Source organism: Trichechus manatus, unplaced genomic scaffold (genome assembly GCF_000243295.1).
Source record: "Trichechus manatus latirostris isolate Lorelei unplaced genomic scaffold, TriManLat1.0 scaffold00009, whole genome shotgun sequence".
NCBI classification, from domain to species: Eukaryota; Metazoa; Chordata; class Mammalia; order Sirenia; family Trichechidae; genus Trichechus; species Trichechus manatus.
Genome location: NW_004443945.1, coordinates 23,675,776 through 23,703,663, shown reverse-complemented (window position 1 = coordinate 23,703,663; position 27,888 = coordinate 23,675,776). Strand labels below are relative to the sequence as shown.

Sequence of the window (27,888 nt, the reverse complement as noted above, 5' to 3'; positions counted from 1 at the left end):
ATCAACACCCATGGAAGCAGCAGTCAAGAAATCAAAAGACACGTTGCATTGGGCAAATCGGCTGCAAAAGACCTCTTTAAAGTGTTAAAAAGCAAAGATGTCACCTTGAAGCCTTAGGTGCGCCTGACCCAAGCCATGGTATTTTCAGTCACATCATATGCATGCAAAAGCTGGACAATGAATAAGGAAGACCAAAGAAGAATCGATGCCTTTGAATTGTGGTGTTGGCAAGAAATATTGAATATACCATGGACTGCCAAAAGAACAAACAAATCTGTCTTGGAAGAAGTACAACCAGAATGCTCCTTAGAAGCAAGGATGGCGAGACTACATCTTACATACTTGGGACATGTTGTCGGGAGGGATCAGTCCCTGGAGAAGGACATCATGCTTGGTAAAGTACAGGGTCATCGAAAAAGAGGAAGATCCTCAACGAGATGGATTGACACAGTACCTGCAACAGTGGGCTCAAGCATAACAATTGTGAGCATAGCACAGGATCGGGCGTGTTTCGTTCTGTAGTACATAGGGTCGCTATGAGTCGGAACTGACTTGACAGCACCTAACAACGACAGTATTCCATTATGTGTGTGTACCACATTTTGTATATCCATTCATCAGTTAATACACGTTTCAGTTGTTTCCACCTTTTGGCTATTGCAGAAAGTGCTACAGTGAAGATCGGTGTACAGGGTTTTGTTTACGCTCTTGCCTTCACTTCTGGGTATACGCCTAGGATTTGGGTTGCTGGGTCATGTGTTAATTTTATGCTCAACTTTTTGAGGAACCACCAAACAGTTTTCCACAGTGAATCTACCATTTTGTAGTCTCGCCAGCAATGGATGAGGGTTCCTAATTTTTTTTTAAGTAATTTAATTTACTTTTTGTTGTTGTTGAGAGGCATTTAATTTTTGTTCAGAGAATATATTATTTTATATGTTTGGTATGGATTTAAATGGTAACTTCATATCTGAAAGTAATGACAAACTGAACATGAGTTCTAAATATTCTGTTTTTCAATTTGATAGAATTTCATATAGTTTTAAAATATATTTTAAGCTAAGGAGGAAGCTACACTGGCTTTGTGACCTTGAACAAGTTACTGACTGTGTAAATAATAATAGTTCTTACCTCCTTGTTGTGAGAATTAAATGAGATAATGCACTATGCCTGAAACATAGAAAAATTTAAATGTTAACTATTATTTGTTATTATATATTATTAAATTTTAATTGTATTTACACACACAAAAAGTCCAAAGGGGTGTTCAAAAACAAGAATAATCAATTCTGCCTGAAAAAATCCAGTAAGTCTTCATAAAGGGCTTTTTTTTGAACTGGGCTTTGAACGATGAGTAGAAACTCATTTGGAAAAAGAATACATATGACTCCAGTCTGAAAAAATAACATGAACTGGGAAATTTGTATGGCTATGAAACTAAAAAAATAAATGAGGCCCAATTCTAAAGGGCCTGGAATGCCACACTAAAGAATTGAGACTTACCCTGTAGGTAATTGGGAGTCCTCTGAGACCTTTAATAAGTCTAGGAGTGTAATGATTAGGTTTGGCTTGGAGAGTTAAACATCCCACTAATGCACAAGATAGCCTCCTCCTGTCCCAACAAGGAATTATTTGGTCCAAAATGTTAGTAGTGCAGAGGTTGAGAAAACCTCCCTTAGGGTATCTTTAATGTTATTGCCATTGCATAGAAGTGTTTTTATTTTTTTAAGTGTCCTGGTAGTATAGTACAGTTTCCCAAAACTTAAAAATTAAATAAAAATGTATATTTGAAAAACTATAAGTATAGTTTGGATGGGATAGAACCATTTTCATGGAAACTTACTTAAGCCGGTGTAATGAGTAAGCAACTTCCTCTTAACGTTCTGTGTGCCACATAGTATTCAGGTGAGTATCCTAGCCTATCAGTGGACCCTGGACCTGAAGGTGCTGGGTAGTCAGGAACTGTGGCATATGGAAGGCCGCTACTGAATATTCTGCAGATAGATTGGAATCTTGTTCAGTTTGGATTACATCTCTTTGGTTTTTCAGAACAAATAGCATGTGATGCTTTTGGCCTAATATTTGTGATTTTATTATTTCCTGAAAGATAACCAGAGCTGATTCAATATTAATTTTCAGAAAAACTGAAAGACTTTACTATTAATTAAGATTCAGAGCTGAGAGTCAGCAAAATTGTAATGAAAACCACCACAGAATCAAGATGTGAATTTTCAGCATCCTTGCCCACTCAGTAGTTTTGTGACAATGGTCAAGTTACCTTTAACCTCACTGATTTTATCGCATGTATAAAGTAAGTATAAAATACTATAATATGGTAATTAAAAGGATTGAAGGAACTGTTACCACTCAGTAAAAAAAAAAAAAAAGGCAAATAACCTGATTTTAAAAATCAGCAAAGGATCTGAATAGACATTTCTGGAAAGCTATGCTAATGGCCAATAAACACATGAAAAGTTGCTCAACATCATTAGCCATTAGGGAAATGCAAATCAAATCCACAGTGAGATACCATTTCATACTCACTACGATGACTATAATAAAACAGATAACGTGTGTTGAGGAGGATGTGGAGAAATTGGAACCCTCATATACTGCTAGTGGGAATATAGAGGGGTCCAACCACTTCGGAAACCAGTCTGGCAGTTCCTCAAAAGGTTAAACATACCTATGGTTATTACAAGATCCAGCAGTTCCACCCCTAGCTATATACCTAAGAGAAATGAAAACATACATCCACAAAAAAAACTTACACATGAATATTCATAACAGGATTATTCATAATAGCCAAAAAGTGAAAAAGTAAGTGTGCATTAACTGATTAATAGATAAATAAAATGTGGTATATCTGTATAATGGAAAATTACTCAACAATAAAAAGAAATGAAGTACTGAGACACACACAACATGGATGAATCTTGAAAACGTACTAAGTGGAAGAAGCCAGTCACCAAGGACCACATATTTTATGATTCCATTTATATAGAATGTCTGGAATACCTAAATTTATAAACACAAAAAGTAGATTAGTATTTGCCTAATGCTGGAGGGCATGGGGTGGGGTTGATAGGTAACTATTGTTAAGAGGTGCAAGGTTTCTTTTGAGGGTAATACAAGTGATGTAAAATTGATTGCGGTGATAGATGCACAACTCTGTGAATATACTAAAAATCATTGTAGTAGTGAATTGTATAGTAAGTGAATTATATCTTAATAAAGCTGTTTTTAAAAAGGATAAAAAAATTACATAAAAGGCAATTTGGGTTTATATTTATATTTATACAAAGAGTAATTTTGTCATTTCTCTGGCTAATCTACAATATTCAGGTATATAGAGTTATGAGCAGTCAAAAAGATTTTAATTATAAAACCATAATTTCAAAGCATACTTTTTTGTTTTGTATTTGCTTCAGTTTTATTTATTGACCAAATCTTTTTTTTTCCAAAGTTTTTTGCCATTCACATTTATTAATGATGTGATCCCAACTTAAATATATAATTTAATTTCCCACTTCCATCCTTTATTCTCATCAGTAAAAATAAATAAAAGAATAAATGATACATGAATACATGTAATCCCTCCTCTCTCTGTATACCCTGCTCCTTCTGGCTTTTTAACTTTTGGTCATACTATTTTGAACAAATCTTTTCTAATTGGTAGGAATAAAAGAACACAAAAATATTTTCAAATAATTATAGAATATGAATGAATAGTAATGGGCTTCCTGGAGATTAACTATTGTGAATTTCTCTGACTGAAATTTTAGTAACAATAACAAATGTCATCCATCCCATTTCTCTTATTTTGAACAGTAAAAAATTGAGGCCTAGTAAAGCTTAAATCATTTTTTTAGGGCTTTATATAGTAATTATTAGAACTAGTTTTCAGTATTCTTAGTTCATTGTTCTAAATCTCATTACAGTACTCTTATAATACTGCATTCTTAACATATTGCACATTTAAAACTAGACCTTATTTTGGTACAACACTCTCTTATTGTCATTTTTTAACATAAAATAGTAATCTAAATAAGAAATTTTTAATATGAACTTTTTATTTTGGGATAATTATAGGATTATAGAAAAGTTCCAAAGATAGCCAGAGAGTTCCTGTTTACCCTTCACTCAGCATTCCCTAATGTTAACATCTTACATAACCATGGTACATTTGTCAAATCTAAGAAATTAACATTGATACAGTACTGTGAATTAAATTACAGACTTTCTTTGGATTTCATCAATTTTTCCACTAACGTTCTTTTTCTGTTCCAGGATCTAATGCAGAAAACCACATTGCATTTAGTGATTGAAAAAAATAAAAAGACTTTAATTTGAAATGTGTTAAGAATTTGTTTAGTCTTTGTTTTTGAGAAAAATTATCATGAAATTTCCCAAGTATGGTATAATAATAAGATTTTAATAGGCATTAATGAGGAAGCAAGGAGCCCTGGTGGCAAAATGGCTAAGTACTTGGCTGCTAACTAAAAGGGCCACAGTTTGAACCCAGCAGCAGCTCCACAGGAGAAAAGACCTGGCGATCTGCTCCCATAAAGATTACAGCCTAGGAAACCCTATGGGGCATTTTCTACTCTGTCTTATGGGGTCACTGTGAGTCACAATTGACTCAATAGCACACAACAAGAACAACAATGAGGAAACATGGTTTCTGTGAACAGATAAGCTTGGAAATGTTTCATTGACGTACTGTATGTCAGGCACTATTCCAGGTGCTAAGGATAGGTCCTTGCTCTCGGGGAACACAGTTGGGAAGATAGACAGTAAACTATAACAAAAAGCATCATGCCTGACTAGTATTTTGTAGAACAGACTTTAAGAAATCCATCTCTTCACATGTTGCTCCCATTACATTACTAGTGGTCACTAAAAACAAAAACAAAAAACCTGTTGCCGTTGAGTAGATTCTGACTCATAACGACCCTGTAGGATAGAGTAGAACTGCCCCATAGGGTTTCCAAGGAGTGGCTGGTGGATTCGAACTGCCGACCTTTCGGTTAGCAGCCTGAGTTCTTAACCACTGTACCACCAGGGCCCCTCAGTGGTCACTAGGTTTGCCTAAATTTTCCATTTATTTTGCATTTTACAATGAAATGTTTTAAATATTATAATCATGAGAATATACCTTACATATATATATATGTGGTCACTGATTTTTATGTGTTTCCTTGAGCCAAAGTAGGTTAGTATTTTTTCCTCAGAAAATTAATAGTAAGTTCCTAAGTTTCTATGTTCTATAGAACATACAAAGGAGAGTCTTGAGAAGTATAAACATACATTGTTTAGATAAACCTGGAAATTTAATTTCTGAACAAAAGTGATCTTCATCTTTGAATTCTTCTGTAATACAATTTTTATTTACTATACAAAGTTCAAAGGTCATACCTGTAAATTTTTAAAAAGAAGAAAATCCACTCATCATGCCAGTGTCCCCAAACAATATTTTAAAATTTCCAAGCACTTAGCTGCTAACTGAAACGTTGGCATTTCGAACCCACTCAGCGGCTCCAAGAGAGAGAGATCTGGCAATCTGCTCCCATGAAGATTACAGCCTAGAAAACCCTATGGGGCAATTCTACTCTGTCACATGGAGTCACTAAGAGTCAAAATAAACTCAGCACCTAACAAGAACAACAACATGTTCTCTTCTAGTCTATATACATTGCATGTTTTTATATGGCTATTACAATTATACCATACAATTTAGAATTTAGTTGCATACCGTATTATATTTGCTAATTGTTTTATATTTAGTCTTGATACCACTCTGAAACATGAGTATATGCTTCCTAAGGGCAGGAATCGAGTCTTGGTTTTCTACATATGTTTATTTTCTACAGATGGTACCTAGCACTAAGAACATAGTAGATTCTCAGTGTATAGTTTTGATTAATAGAAATTTTAAATTCTCTCTTAAAATCACTGTTTTTATTATATCCTTTCAGATCTATCAAATCTATTCAAAGCGATCTGCTGAGGATATTTATAAAATACTGACATCCTACAAAGCTAATTACCTAATAGTAGAGGATGCTATCTGCAATGAGGTGGGAACCATGAGAGGTTGTAGAGTTAAAGATTTATTAGACATTGCAAATGGGCATGTAAGTAATCATTTGGAAAGTTAAACTTTTTCTTTCTTTTGAGAAAAATGACTATTTAAACTTGTAATCTTAAAACTTCATTTTTGGAACTTAAGAATCTAATTAAAATTTTAAAACCATGGGGAAAGCTTATTAAAAGTAGTTTAGTTTAAAGTAGTTTTTTAATGTACAAAGAAAAGTTGATCATTTTTGCAAAAAAATCCACATTTCCACATTTATAAAAGTGGCATAATTTGATTTCAATGATAATTTTATTTTTATTCACCATAATAATCTAGAGAGCAGCTGGTTGCATTTTGTTATATTCTTATATAGAGAAATTTCTTGTAATTTAATACATATCTAGAAAAATTGCTTACTAAATTAACACGGTGCCGGTACACTGAGTCCCTATTATCCACAAAAATTAGTGTATTCAGAGGCACTTTAAATTGTTAGGATTTAGCTGGATCTTAATTTCTACATTTATTTTATCTATTGTACCAAGCTTTCTTACTTCTCAGCCTGCAGCGTATATACTGTGTATCTGGCAAGTAACAAGACTGACAGAAGTTTGTGTGTCTGATAATTAGTTCTTCCTGGAATGGATGCCTTGACTTCCAGGAAAGTTGAGGGTCGGAAACCTTCGGAAAAGTTTAATAGATCATTCTCAATTGGAGTGCATATTCTGTTCAGGTTGCAGCCAGGATTTCCCAGATTATCATAGTTCTTTGTCTTATCGCCTCAGTTTGGTTGGTAAGAAATTCGTTTTAGTGATTTCCACTTTCTTTCTCCATGATTCTTTAATCTTGCAATATAAACTTATTCTGTTTTACGCCGCATGTATTTTGTTTTTTGTTTTTTTTTTTTCTGAATGCTACATGTATTTTGAATTTCCTCTGTTGATACTTGATAGCTGTGATCTTTGCTCTGTAGGTGACAAAAGGGAATTTTACTAAACACTGGATATTCAGTTATTACTGCTGTATTGGAATCTGGTATCTGGAGCCTTTTTGTTGTGTTCTTGGCTCAGGTCTGCCCGCCTTTATGCTCCATTTTGAAGATCAGGTTATTTCTGTTACGTAATGCCAGGCATGGATTTAAGATAATCCACATTTTACTCTTAAAATTGTATTTCTGAGTCTTTCCTAGGCTCTAGAATAATATTTAGTGTTTTATTGTAAAAAGTTCTTAATGCTATCTAAGCTGTCTTAATTAATTAACATCATTAGGCGAGAATGTAAAGGTTTGCATTGGTTAAGTCACAAAAACTTACTTGCTTACTAGATAATTGTGAGTCAATTACACACAACAATAAGAGTTTAAATATACATTAGAAACGTAGTATGTCCATCTCTCACCTTTGGTAAGCTCTATGACAAGGATCTTCAGAGGAATGGTAATGGACTCTGGAAACATTGTCTTGTAAGTTTTAGTATTAAATCTTTTAAAAATCAGAAACACTTTACATTGGTTTCTCAATCTTAATGGGAAGCTCAAGAGTTTAATGGACATGGTGTCTTTTTTTTTTTTTTAATCTTTTTATTTATTTTATTGTACTTTAGGTGAAAGTTTATAGAACAAATAGTTTCTCATTAAACAGTCAGTACACATACTGTTTTATGACATTGGTTAACAACCCCATGACATGTCAACCCTCTCCTTTCTCGACCTTTTTTTTTTTTTTGTGAAAATATACATAGCCAAAGATACACCATTACAAAAATTTCTACATGTACAGTTCAGTGACATCGATTACGTTCTGCAGTTGTGCTGCTATTCTCACTTTAGATGAAGGTTTACAGAACAAAATAGTTTCTCATTAAACAGTTAGTATACATGTTGCCCTGTGGCAATGGTTAACAACCCCACTACATGTCAACACTGTCCTTACTCAACCTTGGGTTCCATATCACCAGCTTTCCTGTCCCCTTCTGCCTTCTAGTCCTTGTCCTTGGACTGCTGTGCCTCATTAGTCCCATTTTGTTTTACGGGGCTGTCCAATCCCTGGCTGAATGGTGAACTTCAGAAGTGACTTCACCACTGAGCTAAAAGGGTGTCTGGGGGCCATACTGTCTGGGTTTCTCCAGTCTCTTTCAGGCCAGTAAATCTGGTCTTTTTTTGTGTGTGTTAGGATTTTGTTCTACATCCTTCTCCAGCTCTGTCCGGAAGCCTCTGTTGTGATCCTAATCAGAGCAGTCAGTGGTGGTAGCTGGGCACCATCTAGCTGTACTGGACTCAGTCTGGTGGAGTCCTTGGTAGCTGTGATCCATTAGTCCTTTGGACTGATCTTTTCCTTGTATCCTGTTGTCTTCATTCTCCCTTGCTCCTGAAGGGGTGAGACCAGTGGAGTATCTTAGATGGGTGCGCACAGGCTTTTACTCACCAACACCGTACTCACCAAGGTAGAAAGTAGAACAGTGTCTTTATGAACTGTGTTATGCCAGTTGAGCTAGATGTTCCCTGAGACCACGGACATGGTGTCTTTTGTGAAGAGGCTTCTGTTTACTAAACCACATGAGATGCTTTATGGTCCATGTTTAGCAATAATGTATTTTTCCATATAAATATAGTCACTTATACATTGATTGCATTTCTTCTATAGGCTTAATAAGCTTTTTAATATTGTGTTTCCTATCTTTTTGATAGGTGGTTTGCGAAGAAGGTGACAAGTTGACTTACTCAAAATACGGGCGATTTTGTCATGAGGTCAAAATTAACTATTCTCCATATGTGAATTATTTCACTAGAGTATACTGGAACAGATCCTACTTTGTATATAAAATCAACACTGTGATATCCTTCCAGTCTTGAAAATTAGCAAAGCCTTTATTCCGAAGACTTTTACTACATGAAGTAAAATGTGATTTTCTTCTACCTATGTGGTATCTTTTGCAGATCAGAGTATAGACATTTGAAAGACTGCTGCATCTTTTCCCCTCTTGCTGTTAGCTGGATCAAGAGTTCTGTGGGAAAGAGAAGATCCAAGTATTACTGTTCTTTGGTAAAATGTCCTGCAATATTCCAGCCAGCTGTCTTCCTGACTGTTAAATGATCTTTAAAGGTTTTACTTTCTAAAATATTGTAAGATTTCCCCATAAATTTTCATTCTATCATAACATAGATCTCAAATTTGAATATGTTTAAGGTCAGATTATAGATCACAAACATAACATTTAATAAGTGCCTAATGTGATATAATTATATGATAGAAGGAAAGTTTCTAAAGTTGTGTCATGGTTTATAATAGAACTGAAATATTACCACAAAAAAACTAATTTAAATGTTAGCTGAAAATATGTAGCATTTAAATTAAAGTGGAAGTTATATAAAGGAAAGTGATTTTTTTAAGGATATACATAAAGATATATCCAGTATTCAGAACACTCAGAATTTTTCATGGTACTGCTCTCATCATCTGCTGCTTATATAAGTGAGCACTTTCTCAGTAATACATAATGCATGATACTGTATTTTTTTATTTTGTGACTATTAAATGGTTAACTTTTTTCACTTACGTCCATAAATTTGATACCAGTTTAATCATGATAAAATAGTAACTCTTGTTACCTACATATCTTTAAAAATAGAGATTTAAAAGAATATTGTTCAGGTTTTTAAAAAACATGGATATGGAGTATATGATCTATTTACATGTTTTGTACTGAACTATTAAGTAAAAAAAATTAAATATCAAAATAAGAATATGTACACTAAAATGATCAACAATATCTAGAGATATGTGCAGGTACTGTTAAGCATATCTCTGTATACAGATATTATAAAACACACGTGCTGTTACTTATGAAACTGGGATGCAGTCTTCAATGTTAAGAACAAAATGACAATTATAATAAAATTCACAACACAATTTCACAGTCTAAATACTATATTCCTTTGAGAATTTTCATATTTTTAATCATCTATTTACAAAATTCTAAAATAATTCCACATTAGAAAGACATTCAGGATAAATATAGCCTGTAGATGTATCATTTTAACAAGATAGAATGGATGTTTACTTTTACCTTACTTATCTGTTCAGTAACAGGTTTTCAAAGTTTTCGATTGTTAGTGTGCTGCAAAAATTGCATTTTCAATACTCTAAATCACTACCTTAGAAGGGAACATCTTTCCATTATCTTTTTTTTCTATCTTTTATATATTATATATATATGTATATATTTAAAGTATAAAAGCACATGAATTATTAGACTAACTCTAGGATGCTTTGCTGTTTTGGAGCTTAAGAGTTGTTTGATGGCAGTGTCATGTATCTGTTACATTAGTTCCATTGATTTTCTTAACTATATAAAGATAGCTGCAGACAGTGTCCTTTAAGTTGGCTCTGTACATCTTAGTAGTGAGTCACTAGTATTTAGCTTTAGGCTTATGACAATATTACCATTGTTATCTGACTAAGTGCACAGTAAATAGTCACATAGTAGTACTTGTCATTAGGACATGTAAAACAATGTAATTTAAAAGCTTGCATATTTTGGAGGGGAAATGAAAACACTACTTTCTGTGTAACGAATAATTTGAATTTTTATTGATTTATGTTACCATGTGATAAATTAGTTTTGGATTTTTTTTTTTTTAATATATGTTGGTAAGTTGCTTTTGCTTCTGTTGACTTATTTCTTAAATAAAATAGATTTGGAGAAAATTTCAATTCAAGTTTTTAAATAATAAATTTTTCATTCAGCATCAGTTGAAAAGGAGATTGTAGGGCTTATCATGGAAATGATGATATTGGATATTAGAGATAAGTGTATTTGCTTTTATTTTAACTGTAGTTAGAACAATAGCACTAGAAAACTTTAAGTGGGGAGCATTTAATTAAATTCTTTACTTATTAAAGTAACAAATGATTAAGAATCCTGCAAGTAATTATACTTGGGTAAATTACAGTTGTTAGATTTGACATTATAGCTCTACTATGAAATGAGCAAAGTTTATAATTTTTGAGTGGAAGGAATTTTTCAAAGAAATAACAAAATATACTCTGCCCTTGATGTTGCAAACCCACTGAAATAAGTGCCTTAACTTCTTTATTTCTAAGTTTACTTCCTATTTTTCAAAAGATATTATCCATTTCTTTCTTTTCCATATGAAAATTTTGGTAACTTTTTCCTCATCAATACATATAAAGAAAGAACCCTCACTATGCTTTTTTCACTATTAACTTTAATTTAGTAATAAGCAAATCTTTGTTAAGAGTACAGAAGGTATTTCTAGCCTGCTAAGTTAATTTATTTAGCTTCCCAAATGCCAGAACAAACAATTCAACAAATAAAACTTACTTGATAAAGAAATATGACATTGACTCTCTGCTGGTTTATATTTTTTCCAACTTTGGCATCTGTATCTTAGTGATTTATGTTAGACTGGTAGAGTTTTACAATCTAAGGAGTATGCATTGTACTTCAGCGTTAATTTTTTTTGTCATTACTTTTTTTTTCTTTTTTCGGTCATTACTTTCTATGTATGTAAACAGTATCCTTTTTCAGGACATGAACTCAAACCACCAATAGCCTCAATGTTGTGACACTCTATTCTGTATAATCCAGATTGGTTAGAGGAAACGCAGAAATGAAAGTTGAAGTGTATTACAAATTGGAGCTGGAAAGTAAACTTTTTTAAAAAATAGATTATTTGTTTCTTGAAGGGCACTGTGAATAGCCATCGTATTATCCCTAGTACCTTAGGCAGTGCCTGAAATAGGCATTCAGTAAATATTTGTTGAATTGAAAAGTATTATCATAGAAAGTGTAATATTTAAACTCAAAAACTTGACTGAATTTTCAAAATAAAATTGAAAATAGAATATTATCAAATTGTTTTATTTGCTTTTGAGAAATTGGTTGTTCTGGGGTTCTTTTTATTTTTGAACTATTAAAACATTTTGATGCCTTTTGTGGATAAAAGTTGTGCTTCTTTATAAAATTAGTGGGGTATTTAAAAGTTGTATATAAGTCAATTTTTGGTAAATTTATTTTAAATTCACAAATATTTAAATGCTATATATTATGAATTATTCTGTATAATTAAGAACCTTTTATAAGCAATTAACTGCTTCCTGATTTACATCTCAATATACTCTTCATTTGTCCAGTTTTTTTAGTCTTCATCATTGCTCTTTGATATAGTTTTAGATCCCAGTATGTATCAGAGTTACAGCTCTGAAAAAATGTAAGTAAAAATGGACAATTTCTAACTGAAATAATACATCATTATTAAGTTTTCAAATATGTAGGGGTAACACTTTAAATAAAAATAGATGTGAACATTCTAAAGAGATATATTTGACTCAGCTATTTTCTGACCATTAAGGTTTGTACACATTATACTTACTTATTTTTCATAATAGTAAAAGGACATTTTGGAACCACATTTGCTAAATTTAGCATGAAAGCGTTTTTTAATCCTTTCTGTTTATAAGTCTCTTGAAATTGGCAATATTTTAATCTTGGCATATATAATCCTTTATGCAGTTCTGTAAGAAACACACTTGTGACTGTTGTGTGCTGATGAGTCAATTTTGACTCACAGTGACCCTATAGGATAGGGTAGAAGTGCCCCACTAGGGTTTCCTTGGCTGTAATCTGTACAGAAGCAGATTGCCAGGTCTTTTTTCCCGGGGAGCCACTGGTGGGTTTGAACTGCTAACCTTTCAGTTAGCAGCTGAGTACTTAACCATTGCGCCACCAGGCCTCCTTAACTTGTGACTGCTATATGTATTTAGTGGAATAATGGTATCAGAAATATTCGTTCCAAACTTACAGTTTGGAATACCTTATAAACAACTTTCCATAATTTAATAGCTTTGTACAGCTATTTAACGAAGATGAAAATACCACTTTTATGTATGTTAACTTCTGAGTCTTATCTTACAACAGTATGTATTTAGATTAAATGTCTTCCTTCTCTAACTAAGATCCCATCTTTGCAAAAGGATAGAAGTTAATTTCAATAAATATAAATCCTTTAAAGGAGTTGAATTATAAACTAGTTTACTTCAGATTTTGTAACATTAAATATACTTTCATCAAGAATAAAATTCCTTATTTCATGTTTAATTACCCTCCTTGTTTTGATTAAATAATAAAACTCTTTTTGGAAGTTTAAGTTTTCTTTTATTTATACATCAATTTTTTTATTTTGGTTATAGCTTTATTAACACATAATCCATATACCATACAATTCACCCATTTAAAGTATACAATTCAATGGCTTTTAGTAGATTCATAGAGTTGTGCAACTGTCACCACAATCAAGTTAGACCATTTTCATCATCCCATGAAGAAACCCCATACCCTTTGCCTGTCACCCGTAACCGTCTCATCCTTCTCAACCCTAGGCAACCACTAACTGAACTACCTTCTGCCTCTATATTTGCATATTCTGGACATTTCATGTAAATGGAATCATAACGTGTTCTTTTGTGACTGATTTCTTTCACTTTAGCATAATGTTATAAAGGCTCATCCATGTTGTTGCATGTATCGTTCTTTTTTATTGTTGAACAATATTCCATTGTACGGCTATACCACATTTTGTTGATGGATGTAATAGTTGTTGGACATTTGGGTTGTTTCCACTTTTTGGCTATTATCAGTAATGCTGCTACGAATATCCATATACCAGTTTTTGTATGGATGTTGTCTTAGTCATCTAGTGGTGCTTTAACAGAAATACCACAAGTGGATGGCTTTAACGAAGAAAAATTTATTCTCTCACAGTCTAGAAGGCTAGAAATCCAAATTCAGTGTGCCAGCTCTAGAAAAAGTCTCTCTTTGTCGGTTCTGGAGGAAGGTGCTTGTCATCCATCTTCCCTTGGTCTGGGAGTTTCTCCGTGCAGGAACTCAAGGTCCAAAGGACACGCTCTGCTCCTGGCGCTGCTTTCTTGGTGGTATGAGGTCCCCATGTCTCTCTGCTCACTTCTCTTTTATATTTCGAAAGAGATTGGCTCAAGCCACAATCTAATCTTGTAGATTGAGTCCCGCTTCATTAACATAACTGTCACTAATCCCATCTCATGAACTTCGTAGAGATAGGATTTACGACACAAGAAAATCACATCAGATGACAAAATAGTGGACTGTCACACAACACTGGGAGTCATGGCGTAGCCAAACTGATACACATATTTTTGGGGGACACAATTCAATCCATGACAAATGTATATTTTCATTTCTCTTGGAGTGCAATTTCACATAAGGAGTGCAATTTCTGGGTCATATGGTAACTGTCAAACTATTTTCCAAAGTGGCTGCATCAATTTATATTCCCACCATCGGGGTATGAGACTTCCAGTTTCTCCACATTCTCATCAATGCTTATTATCTTCTTGATATAGCCATCCTAGTGGGTATGAATTGGTATTATCATTGTATTTGCATTTCCTTGATGGCTAGTGATATTGAGGATTTTTCTGTGTTTATTGACCATTTGTATATCTTTGGAGAAATGTCTTTTGCCCAGTTTTAAATCGAGTTGTCTTTTTATTATTGACTTATAAGAGTTCTTTATATATTTTAGATACAAGTCCCTTATCAGATATTTCCCCCATTAAGTGGGTTCTTTTCACTTTCTTGGTAGCATCCATTGAAGCACAAACGTTTTCAATTTTTAATTTTGATGAAGTCCAGTTTACTTATTTTTTCTTTGGTTGCTTATGCTTTTGATTATTGCCAAATCCAAAGTTATGAAGATTACCCCTGTTTTCTTCTGAGATTTTTATAGTTTTAGCTCTTACGTTTAGATCTTTGATCCATTTTCAGTTAATTTGTGTATGTGGTGTGAGGTAAGTGTCCAACTTCATTTGCATGTAGCTACCGAGTTGTCCCAGCACCACTTGATGAAAAGTCTATTCTCCTCCCATTTGATGGTTTTGGCACCCTTGTTGAAAATCAATTGACCAAAGAAGTATATGTTTATTCCTGGACTATCAACTCTATTCCATTGATATATTGTATTTTTATACAAGTAATGCATGCCTTCTGCATTTGTTTGTTGGTTGTGCCCTCCCCCGATGAGATATTTTTGTAAACGTGCTATGCTAATTTTCTTTTACAGCAACATGTGGAAGAAGATTGGCATGGTGGTGCTTGTGAGGGTGCCTGGCGGGGAGGGAGCGTGGAGACGGAGCGGCCAGCAAACAAATGTAGAAGGTGCAGGTTAGCTGCATAAAAATGTGGTATATGTCTATCGTTGTGCCAGTACCCCACTATTTTGATTCCTTTGCTTTGTGGTAAGTTTTGAAATTGGGAAATGTGAGTCCTCCTCCTTTGTTATTTTTTTTCAAAGAGGCTATTCTGGGTCCCTTGCAATTCCATACAAATTGTAGAATCAAGTCTGTTTTTGCAAAGAAGTCTACTGGGATTCTAATAGGATTGCCTTAAATATGTAGATCAATTTTGGGAGTATTGCCATCTTAACAATGTTAAGTCTTCCAATCTATGAACGTGGGATGTTTTTCCAATTATTTAATTGTTCTTTAATTCCTTTCAACAATGTTTTCTAGTTTTTAAAGTATAAGTTTTGTACTTCTTTTGTTAAATTTATTCCTATGTGGTAGAGAAAAAAATCCAACTCTGTTAAAGGAAAATTAAAGAGATTTATTGAAGCCAATATATCATTCAAATGAGGGAACCATGAAAACCTCAAGATCTGAAGCTCCCAAATGCCAAAGGGAGGGGTACAAATCATCCATAGTTATACTGCCATATGAGAAAGTACAAACACAATATTCTGACTGGTGTACAGTGATTCAGGTCAGTCAAAGGCAGGACAAAGTGAAGCATGATTTTTAACATTATTGGTTACATTAATGGAGGCCTGGTGGCACAGTGGTTAAGAGTTCGGCAGCTAACCAAAAGGTCAGAAGTTCGAATCCACCAGTTGCTTCTTGGACAATTGTACTCTGTCCTATAGGGTCACTGTGAGTTGGAATTGACTCGACGGCACTGGGTTTGGTTTGGTTTTTGGTTACATTAATACACCTGGAATACAGTGACTGGCTAAAAGACATAATTACAAACGTTTTTAGTCATGGAGGGTAGTCTCATCACTTTAAAACAATGACGTGACAGCTACTTTCAGGAACAGGTTGTTAAATGTTACCTCACCCAGAGCATAAGATCTCCTGGGGAGATTTAATACAAAGAGTTTGATAAGGTTCGATTACAGATTCACAGTCTTATCCTAACCACAAAGCCTTAATAATAGGGTTGTTTCCTAAGCAACAGGGTTTGAATCTGTATGAAAGAGTACATTAAGGCTTAGCATTAATTCAGCCATTTTACTTTTAGGTCTGACGACTCTTTTGTTTTTATATCCCATATCACCTAAGTATTTTTTGATGCCATTGTAAATAGAATTGTTTCCTTAATTTCATTTTCAGATTGTTCATTGCTAGGATATAGAAATACGATTGATTTTTGTATACTGTTGTTGTGTGCTATCAAGTTGAGTCCTAATCGTAGCAACTCTATATGACAGAATAGAACTGCCCCACAGGGTTTCCTAAGCTGCCATCTTTTTTTTTTTTTTGTAATTTTACTTATTTTGCTGTTGTTGTTGAGAATATACACAGCAAAACATACACCAATTGAACAGTTTCTTCATGTACCATTTAGTGACATTGATCACATCTTTTGCGTTGTATAACCATTCTCACCCTCCTTTTCTGAGTTGTTCCTTCCCATTAACATAAATTCACTGTCCCCTAAGGTTCCTATCTAATCTGTCAGGTTGCGGTTGTCAGTTTGATCCTATGTAGATAGTTCTTGAAAGTGCTTAATGCTCAGGGCACACCTGTTTTACTAGTTAAGCTAAACTATTGTTTGGTTTTAAGAAAACTTCAGAGGATATTTTTGCTTTATGGTTTAAAGATTATGTTGGGGCAGTAATTTTAGGGATTCATTCAACCTTCATGGCTCCAGGAAGTCTGGAATACGTGAGAATTCGGAATTCTGTTCTGCATTTTCTCCCTTTTGATCAGGATTCTTCCAGTGAATCTTTGATCAAAATGTTCAGTACTGCTAGCCAGGCACCATCCAGTTCTTCTGGTCTCATGGCAAAGGAAGCAGTTGTTCATGGAGGCAATTAGCCAAACATTCATATCCTCTTCCTATTCCTGACTCTCCTTCCTCTGTTGTTCCAGGTGAATAGAGACCAATTGTTGTGCCTTGGATGGTCACTTGCAAGGTTTCAAGACCTCAGGCACTACACATTGAACTAAGTGGTAGAACAGAAGCATTAAACATGTTACTGGCCACTTAACTGGGATGTTCCATGAAACCATGACCCTCAACTTCCAAACCAGCAAACCAAATCTTATGAGGTTTTTGGGTGTGCATAAGCATCCTCAGCAGCTTTTTTTTTTTTTTTTTTGTAAATATATTTATCACACAACTTTTGCCAGTTCAGCTTTTTAAAAATGTACAACTTAGTGATGGCAATTACAATAATTGGCTGTGCAACCCTACACTTAATCAATGCAGTATTTCCATCACCGTTAACCCCCCCTGCTTCCCCTTCCGTCCTGCCCCTGGTAACGACTAACAAACTTTGTTCTCTATACATTTGCCATTTCTTGTCTTCTTATATAAGTGAAGTCATACGATATTTGTCCTTTTGTGATTGATTTATTTCATGCAACATAATGTCTTCCAGCTCCATCCATATTGTAGCATGTATCAAGACTTCATTTCTCCTATTGGCTGAGGAGTAGTCCGTTGTACGTATGTATCACATTTTGTTTATCCATTCATCTATTGATAGGCATTTAGGTTGTTTCCACCTTATGGCTATTGTGAATAGTGCTGCAATGAACATTGGTGTACAAGTCTCTTTTTGAGTGTCCACTTTCAAGTCTTTTGGGTATATACCTAGGAGTGGAATTGCTGGATCATACAGTAGTTTTATTTTTGGTTTTTTTGAGGAACCACCACACTGTTTTCCACAGTGGCTGTACCTAAGCTGTCATCTTTATGGGAGCAGATCTCCAGGTCTTATCTCCTGTAGAGCAGCTGATGGGTTCAAACTACCGACCTTTCAGTTAGCAGATCAGTGCTTAACCATTGCACCACCAGAGCTCCTTGGTTTTTGTATATTGATCTTGTATCCAGCAAACTTGGTGAACTCAATTATTCGCTGTAATAGTTTTTCATGGATTCTTTAGGGTTTTCTATATACACAATTATGACATCTGCACATGGAAATAATTTCACTTCTTCAAAGCTTTCTAATCTAGATGGCTTTTATTTCTTTTTCTTGCCTAATTGCCCTGACTAGAACTCCAGTGCAATGTTGAATAGAAATGGAGAATGTGGACATCCCTGTCTTGTTCCTTATCTTAGGGAGAAAGCTTTCAGTCTTTCACCATTAAGTATGATGTTAGCTGTGGGTTTTTCATAGATGCCCTTTATCAGGTTGAGGATGTTCTTTTCTATTCCTAGCTTGTTGATTGTTTTTATCATGAAAGTATGTGGGATTTTGTCAAATGCTCTTTCTGCAATTATTGAGATAACCGCATATTAACAATAATTGATTTTCAGATATTGAACAACATTGCATTCCTGGGATAAATCCTACTTGGTCATATTGTATAATCCTTTTCATGTTGCTGGATTCAGTTTGGTAGTATTTTGTTGAGAAAATTTTTTTTATTATGATCAAAGTATATAAATATAAAACACAAAACATGTGCCATTTCATCATTTTTTATGTGTACAATTCAGTGACATTAATTATGTTCATCATGTTTTGCAACCATCACCATTATACATTTCCAAATATTTCCATCACCCTTAACAAAAGCTCAGTGCCCCTGAGCAATAACTATGTTTTTCCCTTCTCTTCCACCCCAGGTAACCACTAATAAACTTTGGTCTCTATAAATGTAGCAGTTCTAGACATTTCATGTAAGTGGTGTCTTAGTTATCTAGCACTGCTATAACAGAAATACCACAAGTGGATGGCTTTAACAAACAAAAATTTATTCTCTCACAGTTCAGGAGGCTAGAAGTCCAAATTCAGGGCGCCAGCTCTAGGGGAAGGCTATCTCTCTCTCTCGGCTCTGGGGGAAGCTCCTTGTCTCCTTTCAACATCTGTGGGCCTGGTATTCCTTGGAAATCTCCATGTGTCTTGGCATCAGTTTTCCCCTGGGTCTTCTTAGCTTCTTAGCACAGGGACTCCAGGTCCAAAGGACACACTCTGCTCCTGGCTCTTCTTTCTTGGTGGTAAAGAGTCCCCTCTTCTCTGTTCAATTCTCTCTTTTATATCCCAAAAGAGATTGACTCAAGATACAATCTAATCCTGCAGATTCTGTCCTGCCTCATTAACATAACTGCCTCTAATCCTGCCTCATTAACATCATAGAGGTTAGAATTTACAATACATGGGAAAATTAGATCACAAAATGGAGGGCAACCACACAATACTGGGAATCATGGCCTAGCCTAGTTGACACGTATTTTGGGGGGACACAGTTCAATCCATGACAATGGGATCATACAATATTTGTTGAGAATTTTTTGCATATATATTCAAAAGATATATTGGTATGTAATTTTCTTGTGATGTCTTTGTCTAGTTTTGATGTGAGGGTAATATAAGCCTCACAGAATGAATTAGAAAATGTTCCCTTCTATAATTTGGGAGAGTTTGTGAAGAATTGGTATTAATTCTTTAAATGTTTGCTAGAATTTACCAGTGAAATCATCTGGACCTGAGCTTTTCCTTTTGAGTAGGTTTGTTTTGTTTTGTTTTTAATTACTAATGCGATCTCTTTCTATATGTCTAGTCATATTTTCTATTTCTTCTCAGATCAGTTTTGGTAGTTTGTGCCTTTCTAGGGATTTTTCGATTTTATCTAAGTAATTTATTGGCATACAATTATTCATAGTACTCCTTTATAATCCTTTTTATTTAAGGTTTGTAGTGATGGTCTCTCTTTCGTTTGTGATTTTAGTAATTTGAGTCTCTTTTTTTTTCTTAGTAAATCTAGCTAAAGGTTTGTTGATTTTGTTGATCTTTTCAGAGAACCGACTTTTGTTTTTTGTTGATATTTTTCTATTGTTTTTCTTATCTCCATTTTGTTAATTTCTGCTTGCTTTAGCTTTAGTTTTCTCCTATTTTTCTAGTGTCTTAAGGTAGAAAGTTTGGTTATTGATTTGAGAACTTTCTTCTATGTTAGTACAGGCATTTACAACTCTGCAATTTCCTGTAAATCCTGCTTTAGCTGCATCCCATAAGTTTTGGTATGTTGTGTTTTTATTTCCAAGCTTCAAAAAAAAATATTTTCTAACTTCCTTTGTGATTTCTTTCATCTGTTTGTTACTTAAGAGTGTACTGTTTAATTTTCACATATTTGTGAAATCTCCAAATTTCTTTCTGTTATAAATTTCTAAATTTAATTCCCTTCTGTGTGGAGAACATACTTTGTATGATGTCCATTGTTTAAAAATTTATTGAGGCTTGTTTTATGGCTGAAAATATAATCTATCCTGGTGAATGTTCCATGCACAGTTGAGAAGAATGTATACTCTGTTGTTGGGTGGAATGTTGTATGGATATTTTTTAAGTCTAATTGGTTTACAGTGTTCTTTAGGTCTCATACTTCCTTGTGGTTTTTCTTGTTAATTTTCTAGATCTTGTTGATCTGCCTAGTTGTGGGGTATTAAAGTATCCAATTAGTATTGTTAAGTTGTCTGTTCCTCCTTTCATTTCTGTCAGTTTTTGCTTCATGTAGCAATTTCTGGTTTGAAATTCATTTGGAAATGTTGAGTATGCGCTACCTGTGAGATGTTGAAATGGAAAATGTCCAGTGGGCATTGAGAGTTCTGGAGGATATTCTGGAGAATAGAGTTGGGGGACTGACCAATAGATGGTTTTTACAGGAAGAAGAGGATGAAGAACAGGACAGGACCCCAAGGAACACAAAAATGAGAGGATTGTGCAAGAAGAGGAGAACAAGGCAATTGTTGCCATTAAAGCATTGTATTTACTTTCACTTATGAACGTACTGCTTCATTTGTTTATCATAAAACTATTTTCAAAGCCTTCTGTCTTCATTCTGGAAAAGACTATAAGCCATTTTATCCTCTCCATCCAATGTTGAAAGCAGCCTGGGTACAGTGGAAAGATCACCAGAAGCCCTGGTTCAGCCACTTTGTTGTGAAACTTTGGGTAAATCATAATTGTGGAACTCTTAGTTTATTCAGTAGCTAAAAGTATATGAGGGTTGTTTGTAGAGAAAATTAGAGTCATGTATATGAAAATGATCTGTAAACTGAAAAGCATTACATGATACTGTTTTGGTCATCTAATGCTGCTATAACAGAAATACCACAAGTGGATGGCCTTAACAAAGAGAAATTTATTTTTTCACGGTCTGGTAGGCTAGACATCCAAATTCAGGGCATCAGCTCCAGGGGAAGGCTTTCTCTGTCAGCTCTAGAGGAAGGTCCTTGTCATCAATCTTCCCCTGGTCTAGGAGCTTCTCAGCACAGGAACCTTGGGTCCAGAGGACACACGCTTAGCTCCTGGTGCTGCTTTCTTGGTGGTTTGAGGTCTCCCTGTCTCTCTGCTCACTTCTCTCTTTTATATTTCAAAAGAGATTGGCTTAAGACACTATCTAATCTTGTAGATCTCATCAATATAACTGCTGCTAATCCATCTCATTAACGTCATAGTGATAGGCTTTACAACACAGGGAAATCACATCAGATGACAAAATGGTAGACAGTCATACAATACCGGGAATCATGACCTATTCAAGTTGACAGATATTTTTGGGGGACACAATTCAATCCATGACAATATCAGTTAACATTTATTGATGTTTCTAGGTGCCAGGCTTTGTTTTAAAAGCTTACCTGAATGATCTCATTTACCTGTATTATCCCAAGTTCTGACTCTTTAATTCTCCTATCAACCCTAAGATTAAAAAAAAAAAAAAAAAAAGCCAGTTTAATACATTCCATGCCAATTCATAGTGATCCTTTAAGGAAGCCGACTACTACATCTTTCTCCTGCCACATCTTTCTGTCACATCTTTCTCCCTGCAGAGCGGCTGGTGGGTTCCAACCTCCTACCTTTCTGTTAGCAGCTTAGTGCTTAACCAGTGCACCTCCCGGGCTCCTGCCTTAAGATTCCAAAACCAAATCAAACCCATTGCCGACCAGTCCATTCCGACTCATAGAGACCCTACAGGACAGAATAGAACTGCCCCATAGGTTTTCCAAGGAGCAACTGGTGAATTTTAACTGCTGACCTCTTAGTTACCAGCCTGAGCTCTTCACCAGGCACTATTATTATCACTGTTTTACAAATGTGGAAACTAAGGCTCAGGGTGGTTAAATAACCTATCCAAAGTGTTAGAAGTGGTGAACTCTAAAATTTGTACTCTTAATCAGTTCACGATATATGAATGCATTTTTTTGTTGCGATTTTAATCACTTTAAAAAAAATTACAGAATGGAGGTAAATGTAAAATGGGGTTAACAATACCTCTAGTAGAGATATCAAGAGGATTAATTAGGCACTACATATTGAGAGCTAGTTATGAGAAATAGCAGAGGCTGGATCTCACTGTAGGCTGTCATCATTTGGGTTCCTACAAAGAAATGCTGGCCGGGGTAACGCGGGTGCGGAAGACCGCGGTGGGCTGCACGCACAGAGAGGACCTAGTGCGAGGAAATCTTGGAAATGCAAATGGAGAAATAGAAAGTACCGAAGTTAAACTTCGCCCGGGTCACAGTTTGCCTGGACCTGTCGTAGTCACTGTTTTTTATGAAGACATTGAGGCCCAATGCAACTCTAGATAAGGTCGTTTTATTTTTTCTCTGATAAACTCCCAGGAAAGGAGGAAAGACCACCTGGAGCCGTCTCCCATAGCAACCTGGAGGAGGCGTGGTCTGAGGAGTGGCTCCCTCCCCTTTCTCTCCATGTCGAACAATGATTGGTCTAGAGGCGAAGCGGGGGGCCGGGAGGTGGAACTAGGAGCCAAAGCTCTGGCTGGGCTGTGCCGCCATTTTGGATTGTGTGGCTGATTGGGACGTTTCGAGTGCTTCCACTCAGGTGCTTATAGCGGCTTCGCTCCGGGCCGTTCCGCAGATCACAGGCCGCGGCCCGCGTCCGAGTGTCAGGTTGGAGCCGGGAAGCGTGTCTGGGGGTAGCGGCGGGGGGGCCAGGATGAGCGCGGAGGCGGCAGACCGGGAGGCGGCTACCTCCAGCCGGCCCTGCACCCCACCGCAGACCTGCTGGTTCGAGTTCCTGCTGGAGGAGTCGCTGTTGGAGAAACATCTGCTCAAGCCCTGCCCGGGTAAGCGCTGCGCCCGCAGCTCGCAGGGCGCTGTTCGCTGCGCCTCCCGCGACCCGGCTCCTCAGACACCGAAGCTTCGGCCCGCAAGGCGCGGACAGGAGCCGAGCGCTGGCCAAGTCCCCCGGCTAAGCGTTAAACATCCCGGTGTGGGAGCACCTTAGTGGTGGTGGTGGTGGTGGTGGCGGCGGTGTCAAAGAGAAACAAAACAAAAGGCCGCCCGCCACCCCTCTCCCCCAGAGTGGCGGGCTCGGCGCCGTCAGCCCCCTGCTCCTTGGGTCCTTGCAAGTTGAGTCTTGTGGTTGCTTGGATTGGGGAGGCCGGCCCCTTTACAGAACCCAGGCTGTTAAAAATTGGGGGAGATGGGGAGAAATCAATTCTAAGGTCTGATTGTGACGCTAATTAATTTTATCTTAGGTTCTCATTTAACTGCTTTGTTCATCAATAAGATGTGACTAACTAATTATATTCCAAAGTTGGGCTGTAAATTAAATAAAATCTTGGAGAGCAGGAGATGCTATAGAGTTCTTCCACAAAAACCCATTGCCGTCGAGTCAATTCCGACTCATAGCGACCTTATAGGACAGAGTAGAACTGCCCCATAGGATTTTCAAGGCTGTAATCTTTACGGAAGCAAGAGTGCCATATCCATCTCCCGCAGAGCAGTTCGTGGGTTCAAACCCCCAACCTTTTAGTTAGCAGCGAGGGCTTAACCACTGCAAACCAGGGCTCCTTGCTATACAGTTAGAAGATGGCTAGTGTATTATGATGATCATGATTAATATGCCAGTGAAATCGGTGTTATTGGGAAGAAGGAAAACTCCAGGCATTTCTGGAAAGAGGTACTGGCATGAAAAGGTAAGTTCCTTGAATAGCATTCTGTTGATAGGGTCAAATCCAAATACGGTTTGTTCAGTCCAGCTGATGTAGACAACTGTGTGTGAAGTTAGTGGATTTTACTTGAGTAGTTTTACCACCTACATCATGTTTTTCTAATTCGTTCCTTTTGACAAACATTTTTTGAGTGCCTTCCGGGTGCCAGACACTGTGCTTATTGCTTCATCTTTGTTATTTAATTCAGTCGTCCTAATGATCCAGTGAGGTTGGTGGTATCAAACGCTATTTTGCATTGGAGGAAACAGGTGCAGAGAGGTAACTTGAGGGAGGCCCCACTTTTAAGTGTCAAAACAATGATTCTAAAGTCTGCATCTCTTTCCTCTAATTGGCATTGGTTGTTTGCTGAATTGGGAATCTGTAACCATTATGTGGCTTATTTAGGTAAATGTTCTTAAAGTGCTTTCTTCTACCTTTATCTGTTATGCCTTCCTCCTTACTCTTCCTCATCTTCCCCTTTAATGTTCCAGAGCACAGTTCTTATAAATCCTGTTCCTTAGTCATCATAACTATACAGCGGTTTTGATTCCTTTTGTGACCCAAAAACAATACAAAGCCTTTTGCATCTTCATAATTAAAACTTAATTTTAAGAATTTATTTTCTTTTAAATCCTAGATCCTGCACCAGTTCAGCTTATTGTTCAGTTTTTGGAACAGGCTTCGAAACCTTCAGTTAATGAGCAAAATCAGGTTCAGCCTCCACCTGATAACAAGAGAAATCGTATTTTAAAGCTGCTTGCTCTTAAAGTTGCTGCACATTTGAAGTGGGACTTAGATATATTAGAGAAAAGGTATACAAGATTTAAATAAAGTTTCTACAAGATTTAAATAAAGTTTCATTTGAAGTGTTATTTAGATATCTTGGTTCATTTCCATGTATATTTTTATGATTTACATATAGATGTATATATAAAATCTGTCTCTACAAACACATGCACCCTTAAGATGAAAATTATCTTTCTGTGTAGTCTTAATAAAATATACAAGTATTTTTCCAAAAGTATAAGAAAGATAAAGTATTTGAATGTTAGATGAATTTAAATGGCCCCATAATACAACATGACTAAAAAGCAGTGGTGTTAATTTTACTTATAAGTAGTGTTGATCAGATTCTAAGCTGTGAGCTAAATATTCTTTTAAACCATGAACAATGTTGTTAGTAATGAAGCAGTTTAATTTTTTTTGATGTGGTAACTAGAGAAAATTCACATCTAAAGTGCTTTTTTTCCTAAAGTGTTTTAAATATTTGTTTACTTTTGCATATCTGAAGAAAATGAGTGAAAATTAATTATGAGTTTTGCATAATATTATGGATATTTGCCAATGAATAATTCAGTTAATTTTACTGATCACGAAGAAATCACTATCTCCTAAGCTATTAAAATATTTTATTAGTATTGGTGATTATTTGTTTACAAATAAATACTTCCAAGGCTACTCTTAGAAAATACTTTATTTTCATCCCCTTCCCTAACAATTTAAAATGAAATACTTATTTACTATAGAAAGTTTGGAAAAATACAGCAAATAGGAAATAATAGGGAGAAGAGAAAAGTATTCTAAACATTTTTGTGTATTTTTTTACTCACGATAGTTTTAAACAGTGTTGTGGTTACACCTTGTATGCTCTTTTGATTTCTGGTTTTTGTTTGTTTTTTCACTTAATGGTATATCATGAACATTAAACCGTTTTATTTTTTGCAGATTATTCCCTTGTGTGGATAGTTTATTAATTATTCCTCCATTGACAGTAGTTTAGTTTGTTTCCAGTTTTTCACTGTTATAAATCACAGGGTCTTAAATATGTTTGCCAATAAGCTTTGTATTTTGAGTTATACCCTTACTATAGATTTTTAAATTGCTGGGTCATGTGATACAAGCATCTTTAAGCCGTATGATTCATATTACCAAATTGCATTCCAAAGAGCTGTACGAATTTGTACTCTCACCAGTAGTCATTAAAAATAAATAAGTAGAAACCTTTTCACCACATATTCTCCAGCTTTAAATATTAGAATTAAAAAAAATGGAAAAAATGTTTTATTCTTTAATCTGTAGGAGGAACTTACAGATTCAGACTCGGCAGATCAGCAGATAGCAGTGTGTACAAAAAAGTATGATGTATATGTGACAATTGGAAAATTGAACATTAATTGTATATTTGGCCATAATAAGCAGTTATTAAATTTTTAGCTGTGAAATTAATACAGTGGTTAGGTTAAGAGTTAATTTTTTGGACACATTTTGAAATACTTATAGAAAAAATGGTTTAACATTGGGGATTTGCTTCAAAATCATATAGGAAGGAGGTAAAAATATAGATGAAGTAAGATTGGCCATCAGTTGTTAATTATTGAAGCTGGATGATGGATGGGTATGTGGGAGTTTATTATGTTTGTTCTGTCTGTTGTTGTTTTGTGCTGCTGAATCAGTTCCCACTCATAGTGACCCTCTTTGGCAGAGTAGAATTGCCCTGTAGAGTTTCCTAGGCTATAATCTTTACAGGAGCAGATCTCTAGGTCTTTTCTTCCACGGAGCTGCTGGGTGGGTTTGAACTGTTGACTTTTCAGTCAGCAGCCAAGAGCTTAACTGTTGCGCCATCAGGGCTCCTTTATTCTGTCTACTTTAGTATATGTTCACATGTTTTTATAATAAAAGTTTTATATCTTTCAAGTTTAATAGGTAGATGTATTTTCATTTAAGTTGTTGAGGTTTAGAGTAATAAAATGACCCTGAATAATTAGTTTTTTAACAATGTAGTGAACATACTGAATTATGTATTTTTTGATTTTTAGACAGCTAATGTACAGACATATACCTTTTCTTCCCTTTTTTTCTTTTCTTTTTAAGTTTATCTGTTCCAGTATTGAATATGCTGCTCAATGAACTCCTCTGCATCAGTAAAGTTCCTCCTGGGACAAAGCATGTAGACATGGATATAGCCACTTTACCTCCAACCACTGCCATGGCTATCCTTCTCTACAATAGATGGTAAATTTTTTATAAACCCAGAATGTATCGGGCATGCTCTGTCTAATTGTGCAGGGGTTTTCAGGGGTATCTTTTTAAGGGGTCCCTTCTGCTTCTGAGATCTCTCAGAGGGTCTTGGGAACTGTGAGTCTGATGATGGAGAAGATTTCTGTGACTGCATAGGTGAATAGCATTCTGATAAAAAGTGATGATTTATAAAGTGTTTATTTTATGTTAATTAAAACTTCAGATAATTTGTAATGCAAACCTAAGAGGTACTTGAAGAGATAATTGAAGTCATATTTATAATGTATTAAGTTTCCTTTTTCCTGTCTTTTCTTCAGGGCGATTAGGACAATTGTTCAAAGTAGTTTTCCCGTCAAACAGGCGAAACCTGGACCCCCTCAGTTAAGTGTGTAAGTTGGCAGATATGAACTTTACTTGGCATTTCTTTTCATCAGAATTTAAAACGATTTGCAAGTTTTTAGTTATTCCTGGTATAGAGGAAGTAGAGCAGAAATCTGAGGGCAGAAAATCTGCATGAAAGGTTTGTTTGGAGGACTTGGGTCAGAGAAT

General features: G+C 35.5%; 2 protein-coding genes and 1 long non-coding RNA gene across 11 annotated transcripts in view; all 3 read left to right on the top strand.

The window, feature by feature from the left end:
- The window catches only part of DPY19L4 (dpy-19 like 4), a 64,132-nt gene extending 54,128 nt beyond the window's left edge, over positions 1-10,004 (top strand). For 5 of the 8 annotated variants that reach the window (XM_023726070.1, XM_023726069.1, XM_004370765.2 and 2 more), the window contains 2 exons: positions 5,979-6,137; positions 8,766-10,004. In XM_023726070.1, coding sequence (XP_023581838.1) covers positions 5,979-6,137; positions 8,766-8,930 — 324 coding nt within the window. In that variant the 3' untranslated portion in view covers positions 8,931-10,004. The remainder of the gene's footprint in view (positions 1-5,978; positions 6,138-8,765) is intronic. The other 3 variants (XM_023726071.1, XM_023726066.1, XM_023726067.1) reach the window with 3 other exon arrangements.
- A 4,599-nt stretch (positions 10,005-14,603) lies between these two features.
- LOC111819477 (uncharacterized) lies at positions 14,604-21,492 on the top strand. The gene is made up of 3 exons (XR_002823086.1): positions 14,604-15,292; positions 17,799-17,866; positions 21,026-21,492. It is a non-coding gene; the product is annotated as an uncharacterized LOC111819477 (long non-coding RNA).
- A 1,653-nt stretch (positions 21,493-23,145) lies between these two features.
- Positions 23,146-27,888, top strand: part of INTS8 (integrator complex subunit 8) — a 75,120-nt gene continuing 70,377 nt past the window's right edge. For both annotated transcript variants that reach the window (XM_004370763.2, XM_023726064.1), the window contains exons 1-4: positions 23,146-23,451; positions 24,959-25,133; positions 27,193-27,333; positions 27,657-27,728. In XM_004370763.2, coding sequence (XP_004370820.1) covers positions 23,322-23,451; positions 24,959-25,133; positions 27,193-27,333; positions 27,657-27,728 — 518 coding nt within the window. In that variant the 5' untranslated portion in view covers positions 23,146-23,321. The remainder of the gene's footprint in view (positions 23,452-24,958; positions 25,134-27,192; positions 27,334-27,656; positions 27,729-27,888) is intronic.